Genomic DNA, 24,995 nt, shown 5'->3' on the forward strand with positions numbered 1-24,995 from the left:
GCGTTCAGGGAAGCTGACCCTGGAGCCCGGTACAAGGCCAGCGCCACCTGGAATGCTCAGATGCAGGCCTGCCACGTGCTCACCACATACACACATCAAAGCCGATCTTTACCAGAAGAAGTTCATTTACCTAAGGCCGCTCATCTGGTGGGGAGCAAGGCTGAAATCCAAGAAAAAGAAGCCCCCCGCCCCCCGCCTTCCAGAGCCCAGCAGGGGGGTGTCTCAGATACCTGATGCCATTTTGGGCCTTGTATGTCCTGTACCCTGAGTCCAGGCAGTGTGACTGCAGGGGCGCCCTGGAATTCGTTGGCCTCTTTCAGGACAGTGAGCAGGGCTGCTCTGCTCTCCCCAGAAGTGACAGTCTTAAGGAAATGGTGCAGGCTTCCACCAAGGTCTCAAAAAGATGCTAAATGAAGTGGCTCTGTCCAGCAGCCTATCCTGAGGATCCACTCTCGCTTCTGTGTTGAGAGAAGAGCTTTCCCCTCTGGGCACCGGGGTCCTTCTGCAGCTTCTGGCTTCCCCTGTTCCCTGCTGCATAGACATCACCTTTCCAAGCTGCTCTGTCAAAGGCTTTCGAAAATCCAGAGCAAAACCACAGTGCCCTCTCCAGCTGCAAGATGTCTGTTTCTTCCACACATGCCTTTCCTCTGCAGGTGATCTTGGTGGCAGGTGACTTTAGTTCACGTTCAGGGATTCCATTGCTTAGGGAGGGGTGAGAGCCATCTATAAACAATGGTGCTAGGAATAAAAGTGATGGTCTTCATAGCTGAGCCCTTATTTAGCAAGTGAGCAAAGTGGGGCTTCACCCTGAAGTTGCCTGCCAGGGTGGCACAGGTAGGGGGTAATCGTCCAGAGCTTGGCACTCAGGCAGTTACCCCTGGGCCACACTCTCAATCACTACTCTGGGCTCTGTTCTGTCAGGGTCCTGCATACCTGGGAGGAAGTCACCTGTGCCACTAAGCATGACATTGTGAGTTCAAGACAAGGACCCTGGTCTTATGGAGCATGCCATCCCGAATCCATTTGCTGCACACCTGATCATCTTGCACAAAATGACAGTAGGAAAGCTCTGTCCTTGGTCATCAAGAGCTTTAAAATATACAAAAGTGGAACACACACCAAGAAAAATGTCAATCTCTGTCTGTGCATACATGAACTGGCTGCACCCTGGAATCTGGGAAGTTTGTGCTCTTTCTAGTTCCTATTATTTCCAGATTCACATGCCTGAGATGGAAGGGTTAAACCCAGACTCACTGCAACTTCTTATTTTAATCCAGGATTATGGTGGCTATAGAAAAAGGCTGCTCTGTCCCCTTGACCTCTTTGGCTGGGAGAGGAGTGGTGGTTCTCCTGCCTGCCTGGCTGCAAGGGGAGGTAAAGGCAGGGCTAAGCCTGTCCCTCCAGGATCCTGGCCTAGACCAGAAACCAGAGCTTGGGAGACATGCTGCCCTTGTCCTGGAGACACAGGAGGGCAGAGGGAGGGCTCTGGACACTAGAGGGACTCCAGTTTTCCCCCAGCAATTAGCTCTTTGTAGACTTGCTGCTCCACGAGGGCCCAAACTCTGTGGCGTGAGCACCCCAGAAGAGGATCCTCCCCCCACAAACAACAGGCAACAAGGTCAAAGATCCAGACTCACAGGCTTGCAGAGAGCGCCCCCTCCCATCTCTAATCCCCTTGGTTACAGAGGGAAAACTGAGGCCCGGGGAAGAACAACTCTCAGCCACCTTGTTCCCATGCCCTATGCAGAGCTAATGAGCTCAGAAGTCTCAGCTCGTATAAGACGGCAACAAAAGCTGCCTATTCTTGGGTGGGAATTGACTTTGCCTGGACGCACTGTGACTGCCCCACTCTTCAGGATATTGCCAGGGGAACTGTGAGAGCTGGGATTGATTGTGTCCTATAGTCCATAATAGAAGGGTTTGGCTTGGCAGCTGTGTGCCCTGGGCAGAGGCCAGGGTCAGAAAATGGAGGACTGAACGTGGCTTCCTGCAGGGTTGGTGTTCCTTTGATGTGACGGTGGGAGGTGGGCAGTTAGGGACAGGCTCAGCACCCCGAACACCACACCCACTTGCTCCCTGCTTCTCAGATGAAGACCACCTTCTCTCACCAGGGTGCACGGTGGCTGGGAGTTGCCTGCTCTGCTGACCTTGGCTTCAGTGTGAAGGTGGCTGCCGCTCTCGTCCCTGCCGCTCTCGTCCCTGCTCAGTGTGTTACTGCATGATGCCTCCGGGCGCCTAGAAAGCCTGCTTTTCTAATCAGGGGAGAAGCCAGCTTTGTCTGCCAGACACTGCAGCCGAGCAGCTGAGGGGGGCGGGGTGGGCGAACCCAGCTTCAAATGGAGGAGCAGCACGGAAACAGCAAAGCTGGAAAATGGCTTAAAAACCTGGGGGCACGGCTGATCCCGGCAGCATCTGGCCAGCTGCCGAGGGGCCCTCCTGCCTGCCCACCAGACCTTGTGACAAATGCCCTCCGACAGCCGGGGAGCCACAGCTGTCACCGGAAGGTTCCCAGTGTGCGGGCGGGCAGCCAGAGGCCCGCGGCTGCAGGGGCACCTCTCCGGGCTGGTAGCCTCATTATCTCTGCCGCGGAGCAGGAGCCCCAGGGAGCACAGCTGCTCTCAGCCGCGTTGGAGGAGCAGCCGCCTGTTCTGGAAGCTGCGCAGGGGAGGCCTCTCCTGCCAAAGGAAGCCTCCTGGGGCAGCGGGCCTGGAGATTTACTTTCACATCGCTTCTGTGCCGCCCTCCTCCTTCCGAAGCTGTGCCTGGGCCCCGCCGGGGTTCTCAAGCACTGACAGTGCCTTTGTGCCACCACTCTCTCCCCCTACGGCCCCAAAGCAGGGTTAGATGCAAAAAAAAAAAAAAAAAAAGGAGAAGAGAAGAAAAAGAAATTCGTGGTCTGCCTGAGCTTGCCAAGAATGGCCTGAGCAGCACCTCTCCCTGGAGGCCAGAGTCGTGCCTTTGTTCCCACACGTCTGTCATCAGGAAACTGCCTGGTTCCATCCCTCAGTCAGGACGAGGACCCTTTACCCACATGGCATATGGGGCGGGTGTGTGGGCCACAGGCCTGTCTGAGCCTCCGGCTGCCTGAGTTCACTCTGTGAACCCCTCCCTGTGAGGACAGCCGGGCATATGTGACAGAACACTGAAATTAACATCAAAGAGTGTGTCTGACTTCAGCCACAAACATCCTCCACCTCTCCGGGGACTCAAGGAGGGGAGAGGACAGGATGCAGGAAGGACGCGGGAGGCAGTGGGGCTGCTGTCCTCTGTTCCGCTCTGCTTGCTCTCAGTGGATGCTCGACCTTGAGCAATGTGCCAGCGTCCTCTCTGCGCTGGACACCCTCATCTGTCAAGCAGGGAGAACACCTGCCCTTGGCCAGCCTGCCTGGGGGAACGGGCTTTGCAGAGGAAACAGTCTTATCAGGAGGAGGCTATGGGCTGCGGTTACTGCTGTCACCCAGCACAGGTGGTATGTCACCGCCTTGGAGACAGCTTTGGAAAAGGGCAGCTGTCATTTCTGCAGCTCTGGACTGGCCCGGGCAGCAGCACATCTGGTAGGTTGTGCTGCCAGAGGACCCTTATTATTATGGAAACGGAGCCATTTGCCGACTTGGTCTGAGTGCAGCCGAACCCCTCTCAGCTCGGAGCCTGTGAGCCCTGGGCTGATGTGGTGCAGGTTTGAATTAGGTTGAAGGCAAGGAAATAGCAGGATTTGTGAAAATGTCACTACCCCAAAGGACCAGAACTGGGATGGGCGATGCCTGAGTCCCGCATCTGCGGTGGGAGCTGGCGGAGCTGTGTGTGCTTGAGTGGGTGTGCATGTGTGCACCGAGGCCAAGAGGAGACAGGAGGTGGTGCATGTCAGGACCATCTGTCTGGGCACAGGCCCAGCCCCCAACCCCAGGTCCTTTCCTCCCTCCTCCCCCAGACAGCTCCTGCTGTCTGCCCAGGGAAGGAACAATAGAATAATCTGGAGACTCCCCTACCCTTTTCTAGATCCTCCTGGGTCTTTGCCTCCAGCCCCTGAGCAGATGTGCAAGGCTGGGCCAACTCCCCACCCCTCGTCTGGAGCTGCTCAGGGCCATTCCCTAGGCCCCAGGCCCCAGGCTGGGTTCCCCCTGGGCCGGAGCTGGAGGGAGAGGCGCACATGCAGGGCTTTTTCTGGCTGAGCTGGTGCTTGACACTGTTAAACCCCTCCTAATCTGTGTTATTTTCTTCTAATCCCTCCTCCGCCTGCCCTGGCCTATGTGTCACCCTGCAGGACCTTTGGTCCCAAGCCGGAGCCCATGCTGAGCGCCAGGCATGAGGAAGCCAAACATCTGCTGCATCGTGCCCGCATGAAGGCCAGGACCCAGCCCCTCCGTGCCAACCATGACATCGTGCCCACCATTGCTCAGGGCAGCCGGTGAGTGGGGCTGGAGCCAGGCTGGCCTGGGAGGACCGTGGCGGGGAAGCCTCCTCCCTTCTGTGTGTGTGTTTTCTACATCAGGCACTTGTAGGGATCCTTTGGCCAGTCAACACCCCTTTACTGAGGGCTTAGAGTGTCATGAATTGAGACACAAAGATGAATGACCATGACCTGTGCTCCCTGGAGGCGTGGAGGTTAAGGTCTCCAGGGAGAAAGGCTGCCAAACAGAGGCTCTGCTCTGTGGACTCTGGTGTAGGGAGGAAAAATGTGCGTGCCCAGCTGGAGACCTGAAACCCCACCTAGAAAGGACTGGTGAGGTTCTGAGAAGAGGTGGCTTCTCAAGACCTGAAAGAGGTCCAGATGTTCACTGGGCAGATGAGGGAGGCAGGGGTGAACATCCTAAGGGCAGAAGTGACAAGCGGAAGCACCAAGCTCAGGAGTTCAGCTAGGCTGGAGCAGGGACCCTCGTGATGCCTGGTGGGGAGGCCAGAGAGCTCACAGAGTCTATTAGTGAGGCCGCCAGGCCTAATAAACAGCTTGGATTCTCCTGTAATATCCAGGAGCCACTGAAGGACTCTGAGCAGGTGGAGAGCGTGGTCATATTTGCATCTCAGTAATGCATGCTGGCTGCAGGGATGTGTTGGATCTGGTGGACGAGGGCCGACAGGAGGCTGTTGCCATGATCCTGGTAGGAGGTACAGGGGAGGAGAGTGTGCAAGCCTCACAGAAATCCCCCCAAAACCAGAGTGAGCCAGCTAAATAAGGCAGCAGAGAAGAGGTAACATCAGAACCAGACTAGCCAGGTTTGAATTCTGGCTCTGCCTTATTAGCTGTGTGCCTTTGGGGAAGTCTCTGTTCCTTGGTTTCCTTAAGAAGGGGTTATGATAGTGCCTGTCTTTATGAGGGTCATCATGAGGGGTATATGAGCTAAAATACAAAATGTGCTTACAACAGAGCCTGGCATGCAGTGAGTGCCAGAAGGCTGTTAGCTCTGACTGCCAATCATTTGATTACCTGGGGGTGGAAGGCATTCAGGACATGGCCCAGAGTCTGACTTGCATCCAGGCATTTGGTGAGATCCAGCCAGGTTGATGCCCAGGTGCAGGGTCAGGCTTGGGAGGACAGGTCCTAGAGCCTCTGCTGACTCTGTCCACCAGGCAGTTGCATACAGGATACTTAGAGGAGAAACTTGAGTATTTTCCCTCATTTCATGATGCTGGAGCCATGAACAGGACCTCATGTGGGATGAACAGATGGAAGAAGAGCAGGTTCTGGAACTTTCAGACATAAGTGTCTGTCCCCTGAGCAACACGCCCCACCTCCATCACTGTGCCTGTTTTGTGTATGGAGCATCTTATAGAATTGCTCATACCTCAAGGAGTTCTCCAGCACCCAGTACCAGCCCTGGCAGGGCTCCTGAACCTCCTGTGGGCCATGCCAGATCTTGCCAGGCCAAGCAGGACCACTGAACCACCAGGCATGTGACTTCAATGGCATGGTGGGCATGCTGGGTCTGTCTCCATTATATGTGACATCAGAGCGAGTGAGGACTCTAGTGAAACTGGGCCATGTATTCTTTCTTTTAAATATATTTTTTAAGATATTGATGAACCTTTGTTCTATTCATTTATTTATATGCAGTGCTGAGGATTGAACCCAGTGCCTCACAGATGCCAGGCAAGCATTCTACCACTGAGCTACCATCCCAGCCCTGGACGATGAATTCTTTGACAGGGTGCTGAACCTGCTTAGTAGAGGCTAAGGACCAGCTGGGTGCTGTGGCATACGCCTGTAATTCCAGCAAATTGGGAGGCTGAGGCAGGAGGATCCCAAATTCAAGGCCTCAGCAACTTAGCAAGATACTGTTTCAAAAATAAAAATAAAAAGGTTGGAGATGTAGCTGTGGTAGAATGCTTCTGGGTTCAATCCCCAGTACCACCACCAGAAAAGAAAAACAAGAATAAGGACCTTCAAGGACCATTGATCACTGAGAGCAGATCCTCTGTGTTTAGTGTCATTGTGTCACTGTGGCTCCTAGGAGAAGGGCTCAGGAGGCCCTAAATCCTGATAAGATGTGCCCAACAGGTTACCCTTTTGTTTCCACATTTTATGCCTTTTCCTCTGGCCAGGGGGGTACTTAGCATGGCTTCCTTGAGGCATCCTGTTCTTCCCATATGTGTAGGGAGAAGCCTGTGACTTCCAAGGACCTCTCCTGTCCTGCTTTCCCCAGGTATTAGACTGGATGGGAAAGCCACAGCATAGACTGTCAAGCAGACTTCCTGCGCACATATCCTCCTGGGCACTCCCTCTTCTCCAGATGACTCCAGCCCCTCACGATGACCCCAGTCCTAACCTAAAGTAGGCTCCCTTTTCCCCAGCCCTGGAAATGCTATAGAAAGGCAAGGTGACCCACTTTAGCAGCTGCTGCGTCCAGAAAAGAATGATTGTGACTTGGCAGCACTGGGGAATCCTCCCAGGGTATAGCTGCAAACTCCGAGCCAGATGGCTTGCCACGGCTGCTGCTAAAGGTTACGCTCTGTCGGAGGGCCCTGGAGGGCCAGCAGACTCAACACTGGATGCTGCACAGACCCCGGGCCTCAGCTAGAGGTAGCAGGCTCTGGCCCCGGCCCCAGCACATCGCTGTTTCCCCGAGCAGCTTGGCGAGAATTGCTGGAAGAGGAGGGGCGCCCAGAGCAGTCTCCAGGAGGCTTTTATCCTGGGTCTGGCTGGAGGCACAGGGTGAGCCTGAGCACCCGGGCTTTTCTGGAAGGTGAAGACGGGGAAGCAGCTACATTTTTTAGAAGTAAATTGACATAGAAATTAAGCAGCCCCTGGAAGCAAAAACTCTTGCCATTCTTGGAAGAGGCACCTAGATTGGTGTTCTTAATCCCAAAAGGCAGCACATGTCGGCAGAAGGCACGCTGGATAGTGACACTGTGCTGTCCTGTAAATGGTGGCTACGTAAGACTCTGTAGAGCTTGACACAACACATGGCTCGTGTGGCTAGGACAGCATCATTATAGCAATTGCCCCAGAGGGTCTCCCCACGGAGGCCACACAACTCCAGGGCTACAGCAGAGGCCTGTTCTGGAGGGATGGCTGCTGGGGTCTCTGCCAGCCTCGACCTGGGATGGCAGCTGCCGTGGGATTTGCTTGCTGCGTGCCTTCTGCTGTCTGCACTTAAAGGCCTCTCCCTGCGTTTTCACACTACTGCTGCCACTGCGTTGGGGTGAGGGACTCTGGGTTTGAAAAACACCCTACATGACTCAACTCGCCTCACTCCTCCTTTTAAAACAAAAATGTTTCTCCCTGTAGAGTGAGTCCTAGGATAGTTCAGTTCGCCATCTTGTATGCAGAAGTTCAGGACCCTGATGGGGGGCTCCCTTGTTGGGTTAGGACTGTGCTGCCTGGAAAGCCGGGGTCTTATTTAGTTTTTGCCAGAGTTTACAGCCCACATTCCTTCAGCAGCAGAGCAGGGCCTTGGCCCTGGGGTCTGTACAGGGGTGGTTTCCCAAGCCATGCCCAGGATCCCCAGTGGGCCTGGCCTGTGTTAGGTGGACTGGCTGGGGAAGGTGTCCACCTGTGTCCTGGGGGTAGGGGGACTCTTCTCTCTAGAGGCTGAGGCTGCTGTTTCTCAGTGATCACTCTCAGCCTCAGCATCTTCTCAGTCTCTGGGGGCAGATGAGTGGTGCAGGTGTTCGGGGGAGGGAGACGCCAGTATGGGGTGTCTCTAATCAGGGTTCTCCAGAGAAACAAAACCAACAGGACAAACCATACGGAGAGGGTTATTTTAAGGAATTGCCCTCCCTGTGTGGGAGCCTGCAAAACCTGCAGGGATGCCGGCCGCTGAAGACCAGGGCCATGCTGGGTCTGTGTCCAGAGGCAGCTGGCAGAATCCTCCTTGCTCAGGGGAAGTTGGTCTTTGTTCTCTTAAGGCCTTTTGCTGGTTGGGGTGAGGCCCACCCACACTATGGAGGGTTACTGCTTTATTCAAAGTCCTTTGATTTAAATGTTAGTCTTCTCAGAAACACGGAGGATAGTGTTTGGCCAGGTGTCTGGGCACTGTGGCCCAGCCAGACTGACACACAGAATTAACCATCACATGTGGTTCGTATGCAGAGAGAAATGTAGAAAGGTAGGAGCCCAACGCGAGCTAAGGACGACTCCAGGGTCGATGGCAGGGGGATTGTGGGGGTGAAGGGGCAGGAGCCCGGAGGCCCTGCCAGTGGGAGGGGGCCATTGAGCTGGAGAAGAAGGTGGGGAGGAAGAGGAGGACCATGTTTTCACCTCAAAGACCATCAGCTGGAGCCTGTGTCCTGCTGTAGTGTGTGAAGAAAGCTGGGCTCCCGAGGGCCACAGACAGGAGGCAGGTGGAGAGGCCAGAAGGGGCCACTCAGGTGTGAGAAGTGGTACGTGAGAGACGCAGGGTGGCTCCCACACACTCAGCAGTGGATTGGCGGGAGGCTGGGAAGGGGAGGGAGAGTGTGGCCCTCACAGGTGCCTCTGATAGGAGGAAAGCCAGGGTCTGGGCCAGCTTGCACAGTGGCCTGAAACTCTGGCTCCTGGGGCCTGGGGTGAGACAGGGAGGGCCGACCCCAGCCACAGTGCCTCCCAAGCCAAAGCTGATGGCTGTGACGACTCTCCCCAGCACTTAAAACACCCTTTCCCCATAAGGGCTTCACCACATGTGCCGTGAATGTACCCTTGGGGTGTCCATGGGGGATTGGTTCCAGGACCTCCCGCAGATACCAAAACCTGGATGCTCAAGCCCCTGATGTAAAATGGCATAGCATTTGGATATAATCTAGGGCTGGGATGGTGCTCAGTGGTGGGGCACTTAGCTGGTATGCAGGAAGTCCTGGTTTGATCCCCAGCACCACACACACACACACACACACACACACACACACCATATAACTTGTGCACATACTCCTTCCAACCATCTGTTGGTTGCTTATAACACTGAATACGATGTGAAAGGTCGTTGGGTTACAGTGTCCAGGGGGTTGAGACAAGGAAAAAGATCTCTACGTGTGCGGTAGAGATGCAGGTGTTCTTTCCAAATGCTTTTGATATGCAGCTGGTTGATCCACAGACTCGAGCCTGTGAATATAGAGGACTGGTTGTCCATATTTCCACAGCTCACCACTACCAGCAACGCACGATGACCACTTCCTCTCCCGAACACACACACACACACACACACACACACACACACACACAAGGACTTTGGTGTCTTCCTTCCATACAGTCCTGAGTTTAATGACATTTTCTCTCAGCTCAGGCCCAGCCAGGCCACAGAGGGAACATGGGGCTTCTGTTTGGTGCCGGGCATCAGAATCAGAATGGGCCTGTGATACAGGGCTTGGCCTTGACGCCCCAGGAAGCTAATTTGGGGTAACTTTGTGGGTTACAGCAATCCCAGAGCATCATGGAGACTGTTCCCCGGTTGTGTGGTGAGGGTCGGGCCAGGGTGTACCCAGGGAGGGACCATCTTCCCCACATCCACCCTTCTACCTGTGACCTCTCTCCTGTCTCTTCTTTAGAGATGGCCAGAGAGGCCCAGCCCCGGACCCCAGGATGACCTTGGCCTGCAGAGACAGTCTCCAGAATGGGAACGTGAGTGACTCCTCCAGCGGGGAGTCCAGCAGCGGGCAGTGGCCTAAGCAGGGCACGTCCCCTTCGCACGTTCGCTTTCAGGACGAGACTGCCCGTGAGGCTGAGTCCCGCTACCTGGAGCGGCTGCAGCAGCGCCAGCGCCAGGTGCTGAGCACAGTGCTACCGGCCTCGGGCCAGGGGCCACTGCGCTCCAAGCCCCACGTCACCCACTACATTAACCGGGACATGGGCGAGGGCACGTTCCCCAGGCCCCTGGGTGGCCTAGACCGCAGGGGCCTCCTGGCACCCCCAGCGCCATGGGGCAGCGAGGGGAAGTGCAGAGCCTGTGGCCACTGTCTTCAGGATGGACGCCCTGCTGAGGGGAAGGTGCCTCCCAGCCCTGGGGTGGCCCAGGGACTCCAGGCTGCCTGTGGAGTGGAGGGGGTGATGCTGGAGCCCCACACCTCCTGTGGCCCCAGCTCCCCACTCCAGCTCTTCCCTGCTGAGCCAGGGCTTCACTCAGAATGGGTCCGGGAAACACATATTGGAGACACCACCGTGTGCCCTGAGGAAGGGGACTCTGCCCTGGACAGCACGGACACCTCAGACAGCTGCCGGACAGACAGTGAGGAACCTGGGACCTCCCAGCCCAGAAGGACAGGCGGGCGGCCCAGAGGCAGCAGCCGCCGACAGCAGGGCTCCCGGCCTCAAGGAGGCCACAGATGGTCCAAGAAAGCTGAGGTGGAGTCGTCCTGGGCCCCTGAGGCCCAGGATGGGGTTCACGATGCGGAGGAGGGAGATGAGGTGAAGGAAGGCAGAGGACAGACCCCTGATGGGACTCTGAGAGAAGATGCTGTCCCTAAGCCTCCTGCCCTGGAACCTGAGAGGTCTTCCCTCGGGTCCGAGAAACAACCTGAACAAGAACTGAAAAGTCACTGGGACCCTGTGGACTCCTGGGCTCCTTGCAGGACAGCCTATGTCACCACGTCCTCCACAAAGCTTGGGCCCTCGGGGCCAGGCAGACCAGACCAAGTTATAGAAGGCCACGAGTCTCCCGAAATTGTCTGCACTTCCTCCCTGCAGCAGAGCCATGCAGAGCCCTCTGCTCACCGCCCAGCCCGGCAGCCAGCTGCTTCTCTCTCCCCTGAAGGCTGGGTGCCAACACCTCCCACTTCGAGGAAAACCACCTCCCCTGGGCCTCACAGGAAGGCAGCGCTGGCTCGGCCCGGCAGTCCCCCAGTCAGGCACCCACTGTTGGCCCTGTCCACCAACAACTGCAACAACTGTTCCCCCCTGGGGCTGCAGGAGCCCTGGGGAGCAGCTATCCACCACGGCAGGGCAGACAGGGGTCCCTGTGGCCAGGAGCCGGATCTGCCCCTGGAGAGCAGCGGAGACGGTAAGGCTGCCCTTGCTCAGACTCGGCCTCAGGCCAGGTCGGGGACACTCTGGGCGTTCAATCTTCACTTGCTTTTCTTCTCAGTGGTCAGACAACACAGCCACACACTCCCAGCAGCCCCTCAGAGTGACGGCAGGTGTCAGGGGAGCTGGTGGCCTGGGGGTTGAGGCAGGCTTCAGCTTAGCCCAGAGTGGAGGCAGGACCATGGGGAGGCCGTGGTTCCCAGCAGCAAGCTCCGTGGCTGTGGGCAGCTGGGCTTCATGGGAATCTGGCTCCATAAAGCAGGAAGGGGCAGCAGCTCCAGGAATCCCAGGGCAGAAACCTTCCACGTCACGCACCCACTGGCTCTGTCACTCAGCGGTGTTGAGCACTGTGCTAGGGGCTGTGGGAACATGTAAGTGAGCTGCTTCAACAAGAGACCTGCCCTTGTGACTTTCTGTGGCCAGGCGGACCTGCTTCCCAGGGGGCACCGTGACCAGCAGGCAGAGCTCCTGTAGGGTGTGGTAGGGCTGCCCTCTGGCCTGAGTCCCCCAGGACCCTGGCCCTGCTGGGCTGGCTGGTGGTTTCAGCAGGCAGGCTGCTGAAGTGGGCAGGTAGCACCTCTTTGTCCTCGGGAGGGGTCCCCCGTCCGGGGCAGATCCTGGGTGTTGCTGTCTCTTCCCTCAGGGGGCTCTAGGCTAGCGGCTGGTTTGCTCCTGACCGCTTCCCTTGGGGCTTCTATCCTGAGCCCTTTCTGGGCATCCTTCGAGGCCTGGAGCAGAGAGCCAGGGGAGGCCTTCGCTGCAAGACCTGGGCAAGTCACCTGCTCCCCCATGCTCCAGGCTCCTCTGTAAAGGACCGTAATGGAACCTCCCAGGAACCCCCAGGGGGCTCAGCAGGGGGATTTAACTCACTGCCTATTGCATACAGATGCTCCCCAAATGGCGGCAGTTGTCAAAGCTGTGAGAAATCGTAGATGACAAATTGTTTTCTATCCCAGGAATATAAAATGGCCCCATTCCAACTATGTCCCATGATATAGAAGGGGCATGACTTATCACAAGCCACACCGTCACTTAAACACTTATTAATCATCTACTGTGTACCAGCGGCTGGCCTGGGTGATGAGCTGATAGCAGGCCTCAGGACCCCGTCCATGACTCCCCTGGCCCATCCTCCGAGAGCCGCCCCCTCCATCTGCTGCTCCCTCCGCTGCCTCCACTGCTCTGCTGAGGCTCCCACCCCTCTTCCGCCCTCCTGCTCTCCAGCCTCTGAGGCTGGGCCCGTCCTCTCCCCACCTTGGCCTGGGGAATGGTCAGCCTGATACAGGAGGGATGCTATGGCCTTTGCAGGAGGACTCCAGGGCTCTCTCCGCTTGGCAGACACCGTCGTCAACTCCATGGGCATTACCCTCTCCCTGGCCTCAGAGGAGCTGGAGTCCAGCCAGGACCTGGAAGAAGGTCTGCAGAGGACAGAGTCCAGTTCTGGAGGGCACATGCCACCTGGGTAAGTGGCAGGAGTAGGAGCCCTGATTGCAGGAGAGGGTGCTGGGTGGGGAGGAGACTCCCAGGATGGTAGCATGACTGGCCTCATTGCCCCCAGATCCTTGGAGTCCCTAGACCATGCCCTAGCTTGGCAGCCCTGATACTCCTTTTTAGTTCTTTTTAGTCTGATGTACCTTGTTGTTCATTTGCTGAACATCCCCTGAATGGCCTCCAGCCCCAGCCACTGAGATGGTCACAGACCCAGCTGACGGAGTCCCAGCCCCCTGGGTACTGTCTGGAAGGACTTGCTCCTGACCCGGGGCTTAGAAAGCAGATGCTGAGGAAAACTATTTCTCTACTCTTCTTCAGCTGTGGGTCTGAGTCATTGCCTGGGGCACCTCTGTGGACTGACCTCAAGGCTGCCGTGAGCCTGGTGCTCTGGCCAGGGCCCTCTGTCCCGTGCCACACACACACACCTTGCCTGGTGACTGCATGCATCTCCAGGCCTCCCACATACCCGGAGCCAGCTCCCTGGGGGTCTCCAGCCTTCTGTGCACTCCAGAACTCAGCCTGTCTGGCCAGTCCCAAGAACTCAACATCCAGGGCCTACTACCACGCTGCCTGCCCACCGGGCTCAAGCCCTAAATCTGCTCGACCCGCAGCAAGTCTTCCCCCTCCCACATCCCCCGGCCGTTTCTCCTGGTCTCAGCTGTGGGATCTCCTTTTTGTGAACCTACAGGAGCCCTGGCCTGCTCCACCTTCTCTCTTGTTCCTTCTGGTTCCTTCTTCACAGTGATAGTCAGGAGCATCTTTTTAAAACCTTTATTAAATGGCATTATTTTACTATTTAAAAACCTAAAATGGCTGTTTCTCCCACTTGGAACAGAATTCAGACCCCTCACCATGGCCGGCCGTGCTCCAGGTCATCCTCCTGGGCCTGCCTGCCTGGCCTCACCTGGCCTCTCTGCCCTCCTCCCATTCCCTGCACCCACACCCTGTGTCCTGGACTCTGTGGTTCCTGAGCCCACGCCTCTTCCCGCCTTGGCCCAGGCACCTCCAGCATGGCAGCCTGGTTCCTGCTTGGCATTCAGATTGCAGGGTAAAGGCCATCTTCTCAAAGAGACCTTCTCAAAGAGACATCTGGCCACTCTGCTGCACTCAGCAGGCACTCAGGGTTTTCCCCTTGGCTTAGTGGTCCGCTGTTGATAAGCTCTGAGAGAAGGACCTTGTTTGTCTTATACAGCACATAGCCAGGGCCTGGAAGAGGCCGGCACAAAGGAAGTCCTCAGAAATAAGGAATGGACGAGGGGCTGAACCCTAGCTGCCTTTTTTTTTTTTTTTTTTTTTTTTTAAGAGAGAGTGAGAGAGGGGGACAGAGAGAGAGAGAATTTTAACCTTTATTTATTTTTTCTTAGTTCTCGGCGGACACATCTTCGTTTGTATGTGGTGCTGAGGATCGAACCCGGGCCGCACGCACGCTAGGCGAGCGCGCTACCGCTTGAGCCACATCCCCAGCCCCCTAGCTGCCTTTTATGGCGGGGGCTCGCCCAGGCACCTTCCCCGGGGCAGAGCACCCGGCACAGTCTACTTTCTCAACCCATTGCCAGTCCCCCTCGTGAGGCGTTGGTGCTGCGGCCTGCCTTGCCTCCGCCCCAGGTCTCTGCAGCCCGCCTCAGGTCCACCCTTGTGTTTCAGAGCATCACCAGAGGCCAGTGCAGGGCCCAGGGTGCCCCCAGCTGCTGCTTCTGGAGCCAACAAGAAAAGGAGCAGCGGCCTGGCCTCCACCCTGGGGCTGAAGAAGCTCCTCTCGGTCCTCGGCCAGACTTCCCAGCCCAAGTTGAGCAAGTCCCGTAGCTACAGCGTGGAGCAGCTGCAGCCCGCTGTGCCTAGCCCAGCTTCCCACAGCAGCACCTCCAAAGTGAAGAGAGCCCCGTCGCTTCAGTCCCTGCGTCTGGTGAGTCCACGGCCCCGGCGGGGGTTGTGAGGCTGGTGGTGGAATGAAGGGTGAAAGGAGAAAGATGTGCCCAGGTGCCTCCCAGGGAGCCCACCGTGGAGAAGGGGGGGCACTGGCTTCCCACAGCCTATCCATGAGACTTGGGCTCCCCCGGGCCCGGGGCAGGTAGGCATCACCCCAAAGTTCTGTTCTTCTGCCCAGGCCTAGGCTCATCCTAGACTTCTCATTCTCCCTCAGCTTTGCTAACTCTGACAAGTCTTTGGAAGTGCGGGCACTGGTTATTCTGGAACCTTCTCTGTGGCCACAATGACTCTCTTAATCCAGGCCCAAATCACTCCTGGATTCCCTCACGCCTCTTGACTGGCCTCCTTGCTGTGGCCCTTCTCCATATGGCTTCCAAAAATGGTCTTTCAGATGTGCACCACCCCCTCTGAACATCTGTCCTTCATCACTTGTGCCCAAGATAAAGTGGAGACAGCTCTGTGTCGCCGGAGGGTTTCTGTGATCTGTCTGCTTTCGCCTCTTACCACGCTCAACCCCAGTTACACTGGGGCGTGTTATGCTAGACGTCCTTGCACTTCTGTGGTAAGATCACACACGGAGGGATTGAGTCTTCACCTAAACTGAGGCTCCCCTTCTCCACCCGCTGACGCAGCTCACCCATCAGTATTTCAGGCCCATCTCCCATTACGGTCAGTCCTCTGGCGGAGCAGGGCCTCTGCTGGGTACTGCCACCTTCGTGGCTGTTCCGCTCTCTCCCCTCACTCCCCTCGCCGAGTGCATTGAGGAAACACGTTTGATCTTTGCACTGCCGAGGCCTCTCATGATGGCGAACACAGCTCAGCCCTCAGCGCGTGCTGAGGGGGTGGACTCGGGTGGCCAACGGCAGCCCTCCCCCGTGCCTCAGTCTGAGCCAGCCACGCGCTGCTCACTAGCTCCCGACCAGGCTCTGGAAGCCGCCCTGCCCTAGCAGTGTCCAGTGTTGTTTCTCCTCTCACCTCCACCTCTCCTGGACAGACTCGGGTGGGTGGCTTGGTCAGGCCATGGGAGCCTTTCATTTCTCAGGCTGCAGGGGAAGAGGATGCCAGCCGAATGGGAATTCCACCCACTTTCTTTCACCAGGGACGGTACCAGGTACGCGGTTGGCACTCAGAAGATATCTGCTGGCCAAATGACTGGGAGGCAGACAATCAGAGGCAGAGAGGGCGAGCAGGGGAGAGGGCCACCGCAGGGCCCTTGTGCTTCAGAAACTCCTTTGTGGGACCAGATTAGCGGCCATCAGAGCTTCCATCTCTGTAAAGTCCTCAAGGGAAACGATGACACCATTAGCGAAATAGAGGGGTTTAAGCCGAACCCACAAACAGAAAGCAGCCTGGCCGGGACAGAGCAGGCTGAAGTGCAGGAGGACAGTGCAGGAGAAAGACACTCCAGAAAAGAAAAAAGGAGAGAAAAGAGGAGTCTGTCTCCCCCAGAAGTATTTATGACACGTATCCAGGGAAGACACCGCCAGTTAGCATGTTGGGCCGGCACGCTCGTGTTCGGTGGTCCGGTGGTGGCTGCTTCTCTGTGTGCTGCTGGGGATGGAACCCAGGGCACTGCACACGCTGGGCAAGCGCTCCCACTAAGCTGCCTCCCAGCCCAAGTTGCTGAGGCTGGTCTTGAACTTGTGATTCTCTTGCCTCAGAGTGGACAGCCGCCTGCCCTCATACCCAAACACACCAGCTGCTTCCACCCCTCCGATGGGCTGTGGCTCCTCTCAGGGCCCTTGGAGCTAGTGTCTGGAAACCTTCCCTTCCTCCTCCCTGTTCCCTAGGAAATGTCTGCTTGTCCTCCCAGGAGGCCTTGAGCCTGCCTCTTCGGCATCTGGATAATAGGTCTGCCATCTTTAGATCACTTAGTCCATTCAGCCTGCTCCAACAAATCCCATAGACCAGGCTGTTCTGGAGGCTGGGAGTCTGAGGTCAAGGCTGAGGCCCAGTGGGTGACGAGGAGAACTGCTTTCTCAGGTGACTGTAAACTCCCCTCTAAAGCCCAGAGGCTGTCTGGGGGCCCACCAGGTTCTGCCTTCACAACCCAGGCACCTCCTTAAGGCCTCCTTCCAAGTGAATGGAGGGAGCACAGACATTCAGACCATAGCAACAAAGATTCCAAATGTAATAAATCATGTGTGACATTCACTTAAAAGGCTGCTTCTCTGCCTGGCCCCATCAGCCCAGCCCCACCCCCACCTTCAGAAGGGTCTCCTCATTGTGTCACTTTCTTTTTGTTGTATTTTTTTTTGTTGTTTTGGGGGGTACTGAGAATGTAACTCAGGGGTGTTTTATCACTGGGCCACATCCCCATCCCTTTTTATTTTTATTTTGAGACAAGATCTTGCTAAATCGCTTAAGGTCTCAAATTGCTGAGGCTGGTCTTGAACTTACCATCCTCCTGCCTCAGCCTCCTGAGTTGCTGGGATTGCAGGTAGGTGCCACTGTGCTGGGCCTTTTCTAGAGTGCAGATCTGATCTCCTTCTAATTAACATCATGCTGCCATTCCTTAGCAGGGTGTTTGAGGTCCTTCAGGGCTGGCCTCTGTTCTGGTCCATCTCCTCCAAACTCTGTGGCCTCCCCTCCCAGACCACACATATGTTCTAGAACCTGCCAAGCTTTCTCACGTCTGTCCATGTCTTCACTCATGCTATTTTTCTTCTTCCTGGGGCTTTCATTCCTTTCTCTACATGGACAGCTCTTGCTTCCCAGCTCCCCCAGCGACCCCAGACCCCTAAGATGAAGCCTTCTTACTCCCTACACATCACCCTTGCTCTGCACCCGGCACTCACTACACACCCAGAGCTTCCAATCTGTCTCATCTCCACTCCCAACATTTTGTGGGCTCTTGAGGAATCATTGCCTTGTTGGACTTTTTATGCACCATGTTTTAACGTACATAAAGAGCAAATTTTTGAACAAAAGTGATCATAAAAGGGATACTAAAGAATCGCAAAATATTTGGCTTTAACTCTTAAAATATGATTTAATTGTATTTTTAAACTTTCACTTTGTTGCTAATCAGTGAGAAAATTAGATTGTCTTAATGAGATAACTAATGGTATAAAACTGAATTGTTATTTCAGTTGTTATAACCAACCTTGATGCTTCCGTGTAGGCCCATCTGCAGGAGTGAGTTCTGGTGGGTCCTACTGAGCACTTGGAAGTAGAGAGCAAAGTTTGCACATCACTTTCTTAAGAGGACCTCAATCCTCTGTCAACCCCTGCCCAGGTGGTTTTCTCACCTGCAATATTGGGCCTTCTCCACCAGGTGTCACCCTCCCACCAACATCGGAAAGCTTCCTCCTTTCAGAACCTCCATTCTCTGCTGAGCGGCAAGGGGGACCGGTCCAGCCTGTACCTGGTAGAGGGGCCAGGAGATTCCAGTGCAGGAGGCAGGTAAGCGTGGACACAGATGGTCTAGAGAGTAAACTCAGAGATGGCCAGTGGAGCTATAAGCTCAAATCCTTCCTGCCTCAGCATCACGGTCCCTTTAAGAGGCTGCCTGGGCCTCCCCGTTAACAAACTGTCTGGAGAGGCCAGGTGGAGCAGTAGCACCTCTGCCTTCATCCTGTGCAGGGGGCGCTGAGAAGGTGTGGGATTCCAGAAGGGGTGAGCTGCCAGGTTGGATTCCTCTCTCCTTCTGCTGTCTGACAACATCTTGGAATCAGATGTTCTAGAGTTTTCTTAGCCTAGCAAAGATCTGACTAAACCTCCAGAGACAGGGGCCCCCAGAGAGGCCCTTGACCCACACGTACCTCTTTGCCGAGGCCCTGTAGGCTAGGTGCTCGCACCCAGCGCCCCCTCTGTTAACTCCTAGAAATGTCATAGGAAATCACAACTTTCGTCGGCTTCTCGGCCTCTCAGAAGTCTCTACCTAAAAGTCCAGATACCACCGCTGGGTGGGGGAGCTTTCTGGTTCTGCTGAGGCACTGAGAGCCCGGGGCAGGCGTGGTCTCCACCCCAGGCTGCTCTTTCTGCCCTTGCGGTCAGTGGGGCCCCAGCCTTCAGTCCCGGACTCTGAAGTCTGAGACGCCTTGGTCAGCTTAGAGCCAGGGAAGGGCTGGGCCCTTGTCCTCACTGTGTCTCTGGTCCCCTCGCAGGCTGGCCAAGGCCCCTCCCCGGCGGGCCCTCAGTGTGGAAGACGTGGGTGCCCCCAGCCTGCCTCGCACCGTGGGCCGCGTGGTGGAGGTGTTCCCAGATGGCACGAGCCAGCTGCAGCTGCAGCGCTCCTCAGAGGGCACTTTTGGCTTCTGTGTGGCCTCTGGGGATGGGCGCCGGGACTCAGGTATGCCTCTCCCCTTCCTCAGCAAACCCAGTCTTGCCTCTTGGCTCCCGTTGGGTTGCTTCTGGCCTTTGGCTGAGCAGCGGAGCTTTGCAGATTCAAAATCTGCAGGACTGGAGTCCGCAGGAGTCCGCACCTGCAGACCCTGCCGGCAGCTGTGCAGCCCTGAGGGGTGAAGTGCCCGGGGGTGGGGCTGCCAGGTTTGACTCGCTGTCCCTGCTGCTACCTAATGACATCTTGATATCAGAATCTTGAAGGACACCTTTTCATAGGAGAGCGGAGGGAAATCATCCGTGCCTGCTGGGTCCCACCTATCCCTTTGATGTGGTTGATGTGTTTCAGCGGCTCCCCTCTCCCTCCGGGTCTGTCTGGGCATGTGGAGCCTGCCCGCCTGCCTGCCCGCCTGCCCGTGCCACTCTCCAAGTTCCTCCCTTGGGGCTGGCTTCTGTGGGTCATGGTCAGGCGGACCCTGGCTCCAGACTCCTGGCTGGGGCCTGTGGGTCTTGATTCCGCACTGGCCATCGGGAGACCTGGCCCTCACCTTCCCCTGGCATTGCTCAGTACCAGCCATCCAGGAGTCTTTCAGAACAACTCAGTTCGTGTGGGCCTTTGCCCAAGGTCTGTGGCCCAGAATGCTGCCAAGGCAAGGGAAAGCTCAAAGCTCTTCCCCAGGCGAGGTGAGGAGGGAAGGAGGACAGGTACACGGAGGAAGGGGAAGGAGGGGAGGGAGGGAGCAATGACCCAGAAAGACATTCTCAGGGCCTGTGTCACGGGGCCCTGCCAGGGAAGGTTAGTGCTTGCTTTATCTCAAAGTTGTTTAGCCTGGAAAAAATTCTACCTGCTCCCAAGTCTGCAGATGGCACGAGCCCCGGCACCTGTCCCATCCTTCGTTATTTCAACACCTGCCAGGGTGGGTTCCAGCAGTACCGGAGCAGACAGAACCCGACCTCTGAGCTCACATTCCAGGGAGGGAGTTGGGCTGTGTTCACAAAAGGTCTGCCTTGAGAATCACGGATGTGGGATGTGTATGTATGTGACCTTACAGGCCTCATGTACCTTAGTGAAAAATGTAAGCTGGCGTAGACACGCTTTTTAAAGATGACACCGGAGCAGAGACAGGGGGAGCACATTGGTGTCAAGGGGAGAAGCATTTGAGGCGGAGAGAACAGCAGGTGCCAAGTCCTGAGGAGGGAGAGTGTGGGCTGCTGGAGGAGCTGCCAGGGGGTCAGGCAGGGGCCCAGCTCAGAAAGGTGGCGGCGGTGCTGCCCTAAGTGACTTTGGCTCTCCCACTGTGTGAGACGGGAGCCACTGGGGGGCTTCAAGCAGAAGCGCAAAATTCTCAGGTTTACCCTTGAGTAGGGCCTAAAGCCACTGTGTTGAGAATAGAGTCTGGTGGGACAAAGGCCGTCCTGGAAACCAGTTTCAGAGATGGTGGTGGCCTGGACTGGGGTGGCACCAGACCGAGAGGGTTACAAGGGGTGGATTCTGGGAGTCTTACAGGTAGTTTTGACTAAGTTCACTGATGGATTGGACATGAGCATGAGGACAGGTCCTCCCTGCTCTAGACCTGGGGGCCGGGGGGAATGCCAGTCCTCACGGGGCCATGGCATTTGTGAGCACAGACTGAGCCTCATCCAGCCCTCCCCAAGCCGTCGGCTGCTCCACCTTCCCTGTGCCCCCTCTCCTTAGATGAACCCAGAAAGGCTCCCAGCAGGCCCTGCGGAGCCAGAGAGCCCTGGCGTGGGTGTACTTCAGGGCCCCTGCTGTGAGGTGACCTTGAGCAAGCAACTTTCCCCTCTGAGCTCAGGTCTGTAACATGTGGGATGAGGATAACAGAACCAGTGTGGAAGAGTCCGAGGGGCATTCAGTGAGGCTGGGAGGAACGTGTCCAGCACTCTTCTTCTCTTCCCTCTGCAGAAAGAGAAGGTGTATTTGGGGAACAGAACCCCAGACAGGGACCAGCAGGCTCTGCATTCAGCTGTCAATGTGCCCACGGTAAACACAGCGGGGCACGGTGGCTCTCTGCAATCCCAGCCACTCAGGGGGCTATGGCAGGGGGAGGGAGATCCTGTCTCAAAATAAAAATAAAATTAATAAAAAGGACTGGAATGTGGCTCAGTGATAGGGCACCCCTGGACTCAATCCCCAGCACCAAACATGAAGCAGAGAACCCACAAAAGGGCATGCCCCCCGACCCCCTCCAAAGTCTCTTTGGCCCCTTCGTAGGTGGAGAGAGCCCTTCCCCCACTTCCTGTCCTTGAGCGGTGATGGGCAGGGTCCATGACCACCAAGGGCTCCTTGGGCCCCCCTGGCCTGCTCCCCTCACCACACGGGTCCTCCCAGGTGTGCCCTGCTCCTGCTGCTGCAGTTGGCCCCTGGTGTCACACAGGGGTCCCTGAGCACAGGGAACGTGGCAGGTCTGGTGCTCCTGGCCTTCTCCAGCAGCAGTTACTTCCTCAGAGGGCCGTGAGCTGGGGCTGGTCTGGCTCCTTGCTAAAAATGTCAGGATGCCGCTGTTGACTTGCTGGCTGTCACCTCCCATTCTACACCAGCCCGTGAGGACAGCTGGCTTTGCCTCTGCTTATAACTCTGTAACAGAGACCTGCATCCTCAACAAAAGCCACCTCCAGAGAACAACGACTGAGTTGGGACACCTACCCGTCTCCCCCAAATGCCAGAGTACAGTCAGCATTCTTTTGAGGTCTATCCTTACTCCCCACCTGCTTCTCCCACTGCGCATCAGACGCTTCCCCAGAGTCACTGGGGTTCCCTCCTATCCCTCCCCATGCCACAGGTGTGGAGAAGAGCAAGCAAGCTGCCCAGATGCCATAGAGAGGATGTAAAGAGAGGGCAAGGCCTGGCGGAAAGCCCTGTGCAGCCAGGAGGGCAGACGTGCTTTGAGGAGGGGTGACGGAGCCTTGCTGGGAAGGTTCAGCCTGTCCAAGAAGCAACCAAAGGGAGCGCCAGACCCCAGGCCGGGGAACGTGTGCAGAGCCCTGTGTGCGGAGCAGGAGCAGGGGCAGGGGCTCCTGCAGACCCCAGGCTCAGAGGCTGGCTCTGAAAAGCCAGACTGAGGCCGAGCTGGACCCGGCTCCTCCAGGCCACTAATCCAAGGGGCCATAGATGGTTTCAAACCAGACCCTGAAGAACCAGCCAGATGCCCCTTCGGGTTCTGGCTGTGCACCTGGTTCTAGAAGAGGAAGTGGAGACGGCCGTGTGTGGGCAGCTGTTCACGTCTCCCATGTGCAGCCAGCTGGGCAGGGCTGGCAGTGGGAGGGGTGGAGGCTGTGCTAGGCTGCCCAGCGCATTCCAGTGTGGTCAGCTCCACAAATGTTGTCCCTGAAGGTCATCCCCTGTAGTCCTCCAGCAGGTTGGGCTAGGCCCTTAAACCCCTGTGGTCACTCAGTACAGAAAATGGGTAGTGGAATCCAGCTTTCCCTGAAAAAGCTGTGCCCATTTAATCTCAGATGGAGCAGCTGATGGCGAATTTGAGAAGGTATCCAGCCCTCAGCTGGATGCTTTTGTGTGCTTGGCCAGTAGAGGACAGGGGAAGCCAGCCCACGACTTGCAGGGCCTGCCTCAGCAATGTGGGCTCCCTGAGAATCAGCGGCAGAGAATAGGCAGAGAAGCACGGTCCCCTGTGCTTGCTGGGCACCTTCTAGACCACAGGCAATAATCATGCTGGCCAGGCGGGGCCTGGTCACATGGAGGGGAAGGGAGGGGGTGTGTGAAATAGAAGAATAAGCCATCAAGGCTTCTGAAGTATTTTTCCTGGGCTTTTGCCCAGATGCCTCCAAATCCCAAGTGAGGAACTGTATGTGAGTAGGACAGAGGCCGGGTCAGTCCTGGAGGTACCATGTGGCAAACAACTGGGCCTCAGCTATTTCCACTAACACCCTGGCCATTGTGCTGGTCCTGTGCCACTCAGGGTGGCAACTGGATCTATTTATGAGTCCCACTGAGTTCCAGGAACCCAGTAGGCATTTAAAAAAAATTATTTTCTTCTTTATGTTACATCTTGGAAAAAGATAAGATTTTTTTTAAATATTTATTTTTAATTGTAGTTGGACAATACCTTTATTTTATTTAATTATTTTTATGTGGTGCTGAGGCTTGAACCCAGGGCCTTGCGCATGCTAGGCAAGCACTCTACTGCTGAGCCACAACCCCAGCCCAGAAAAAGATAAGATTAATTCAGTCACTCTGGGGTGTGGATGAACAACATCATCCTCAAGTGTTTTCACTTTTAAAGAGGAGACAGAGAAATGGCCTATGCTGTGGAAGAGACACACTCTATCTCAGTATAAAGCCAGTTGTTGCAAGATAGAACCAGGTGTGTGTGCATGTGTGTGCGTGCGAGTGGCCGTGCCCCACACCAACCCTCTCGCCCTGTGCTTGGACAGCACCTGCAGCGCTGCCAGCTCTGACTCGGGTCTCACTTGCTGCATTCTGCCTTGTTTTGCAGGGCTCTACGTGCAGGAGATGGCTGACCTGGACACTGCCAAGCTGTACTCAGGGCTGCTCGGGGTGGGGGATGAGATCCTTGAGGTGAATGGGGCCAAGGTTGCTGGGCTAGGCCTGGCTCACGTCCAGGAGCTTCTGGCCCACTCAGAGAGTTTGTCACTACGTGTCCTGCGGCAGAGGCCTGTCCCACGGTGACCCAGAAGTGCAGCTGGAAGCTCTGAACTGCCCTGGGATTGAATGGCTGGAATGCACTGCAGAGATACTCTGTGGACCATTTTAAACCACAGATGATGGTGACATGTAGCCCCTCAGGCTATGGCAGGGCTTCTGTGATTGACTCCCCTAGGGCCAGAAATCTGTTTAAGATTATTAATTTATGCAGAACTGGGGAAAGAAAATCCTGATGTCCTTTTATGCTCGAGGTGATGGCAACATTGACTTGCCCCATGTTGGGGCATATTGGAGAGATTCCATGGGTCCTTTATTGGCCCTTGAGAACTGGTCCCATTCCCCTTCAAAGGTGCCCCTAGTCCCCAACACTGCAGAACCAAAGATGGAGGCCATATCAGCCGTGTCTCTCCTGGCTCCCACTCGCCACCTCTGCTCCTCATCCAGAAAAGGACACAGCATCCTGGAGTAATAGCCAGCCAGCCAGCAGATACCCCAAGCCAAACCTCCAAACCTATGGCCTGATGAAGTACTCCACCCCCTGTCAGGGTGTGAGAGTATTTGGAAGATGTTATCTGGTACCCAGAACATTAAAAATTTCTAGGAATTTTTTTTTAATGATATGTAAGGGGATATGTAGGGGGAAAGTGAAATAAAGGCCAAGTTCAGGGAAGTACAGCTGAGGTGGGCAGAAGCTGGCCTGTGGGTCCGCCCCGCCCCCCGCCTCTGCTCCAGTTGCTGCAGCTAGGCCTGGAAGGCCGCGGCTTTGTTCTCCTGTCCAGCGTGCAGACAGGGCTGCAGCTGGTGTCCCCCTGCCCCCAGCTGCAAGCTCCCTATCCAGACCTCCCCGGTGGCAGCCGTGGGTGGGCAGGCAGGCAGCAGGGAGGCTGCAGAGAACAGGGGTGGCCATTCCACCTGGGTGCTTCCTACGCTGGGCTTGGATACGGCCAGAAGGGTTGGGGTTCTGCCCCTGTGTGGCCATGCGTCAGTCTTAAATTATTAAAATGCAAGCTGAAACTTCTCTGGGCTCACTCGGCTTTCACTCGCCCTTGGAGGCCTGGGACTGGGCAGAGGCAGGAGGGCACGGGGTGGCCAGTGAGCATGCCAGAGGCGAAGGCGGGGGAGGCCCCCAGGGTTAAAGTCACAGACCATGTAGATGCAGAGGCCTCCAGGGAGAGGCCTAGGGCTGGAAGAGGGGCCCTGGGTAAGGCTGAAGATGGGGACAGACAG

General features: G+C 56.2%; 1 protein-coding gene across 11 annotated transcripts in view; it reads left to right on the forward strand.

The window, feature by feature from the left end:
• The window catches only part of Kiaa1614 (KIAA1614 ortholog), a 36,203-nt gene extending 11,417 nt beyond the window's left edge, over positions 1-24,786 (forward strand). For 4 of the 11 annotated variants that reach the window (XM_078022424.1, XM_078022425.1, XM_078022420.1 and 1 more), the window contains exons 4-13: positions 4,262-4,405; positions 9,955-11,402; positions 12,734-12,887; positions 14,561-14,819; positions 15,234-15,404; positions 15,885-15,953; positions 18,120-18,247; positions 18,952-19,136; positions 21,051-21,128; positions 23,599-24,786. In XM_078022424.1, the coding sequence (XP_077878550.1) occupies positions 4,262-4,405; positions 9,955-11,402; positions 12,734-12,887; positions 14,561-14,819; positions 15,234-15,404; positions 15,885-15,953; positions 18,120-18,247; positions 18,952-19,136; positions 21,051-21,128; positions 23,599-23,792 (2,830 nt within the window). In that variant the 3' untranslated portion in view covers positions 23,793-24,786. The other 7 variants (XM_078022426.1, XM_078022427.1, XM_078022428.1 and 4 more) reach the window with 5 other exon arrangements.
• Positions 24,787-24,995: the final 209 nt, after the last annotated feature.

The sequence above is a fragment of the Ictidomys tridecemlineatus genome, chromosome 10 (assembly GCF_052094955.1).
Source record: "Ictidomys tridecemlineatus isolate mIctTri1 chromosome 10, mIctTri1.hap1, whole genome shotgun sequence".
NCBI lineage: Eukaryota > Metazoa > Chordata > Mammalia > Rodentia > Sciuridae > Ictidomys > Ictidomys tridecemlineatus.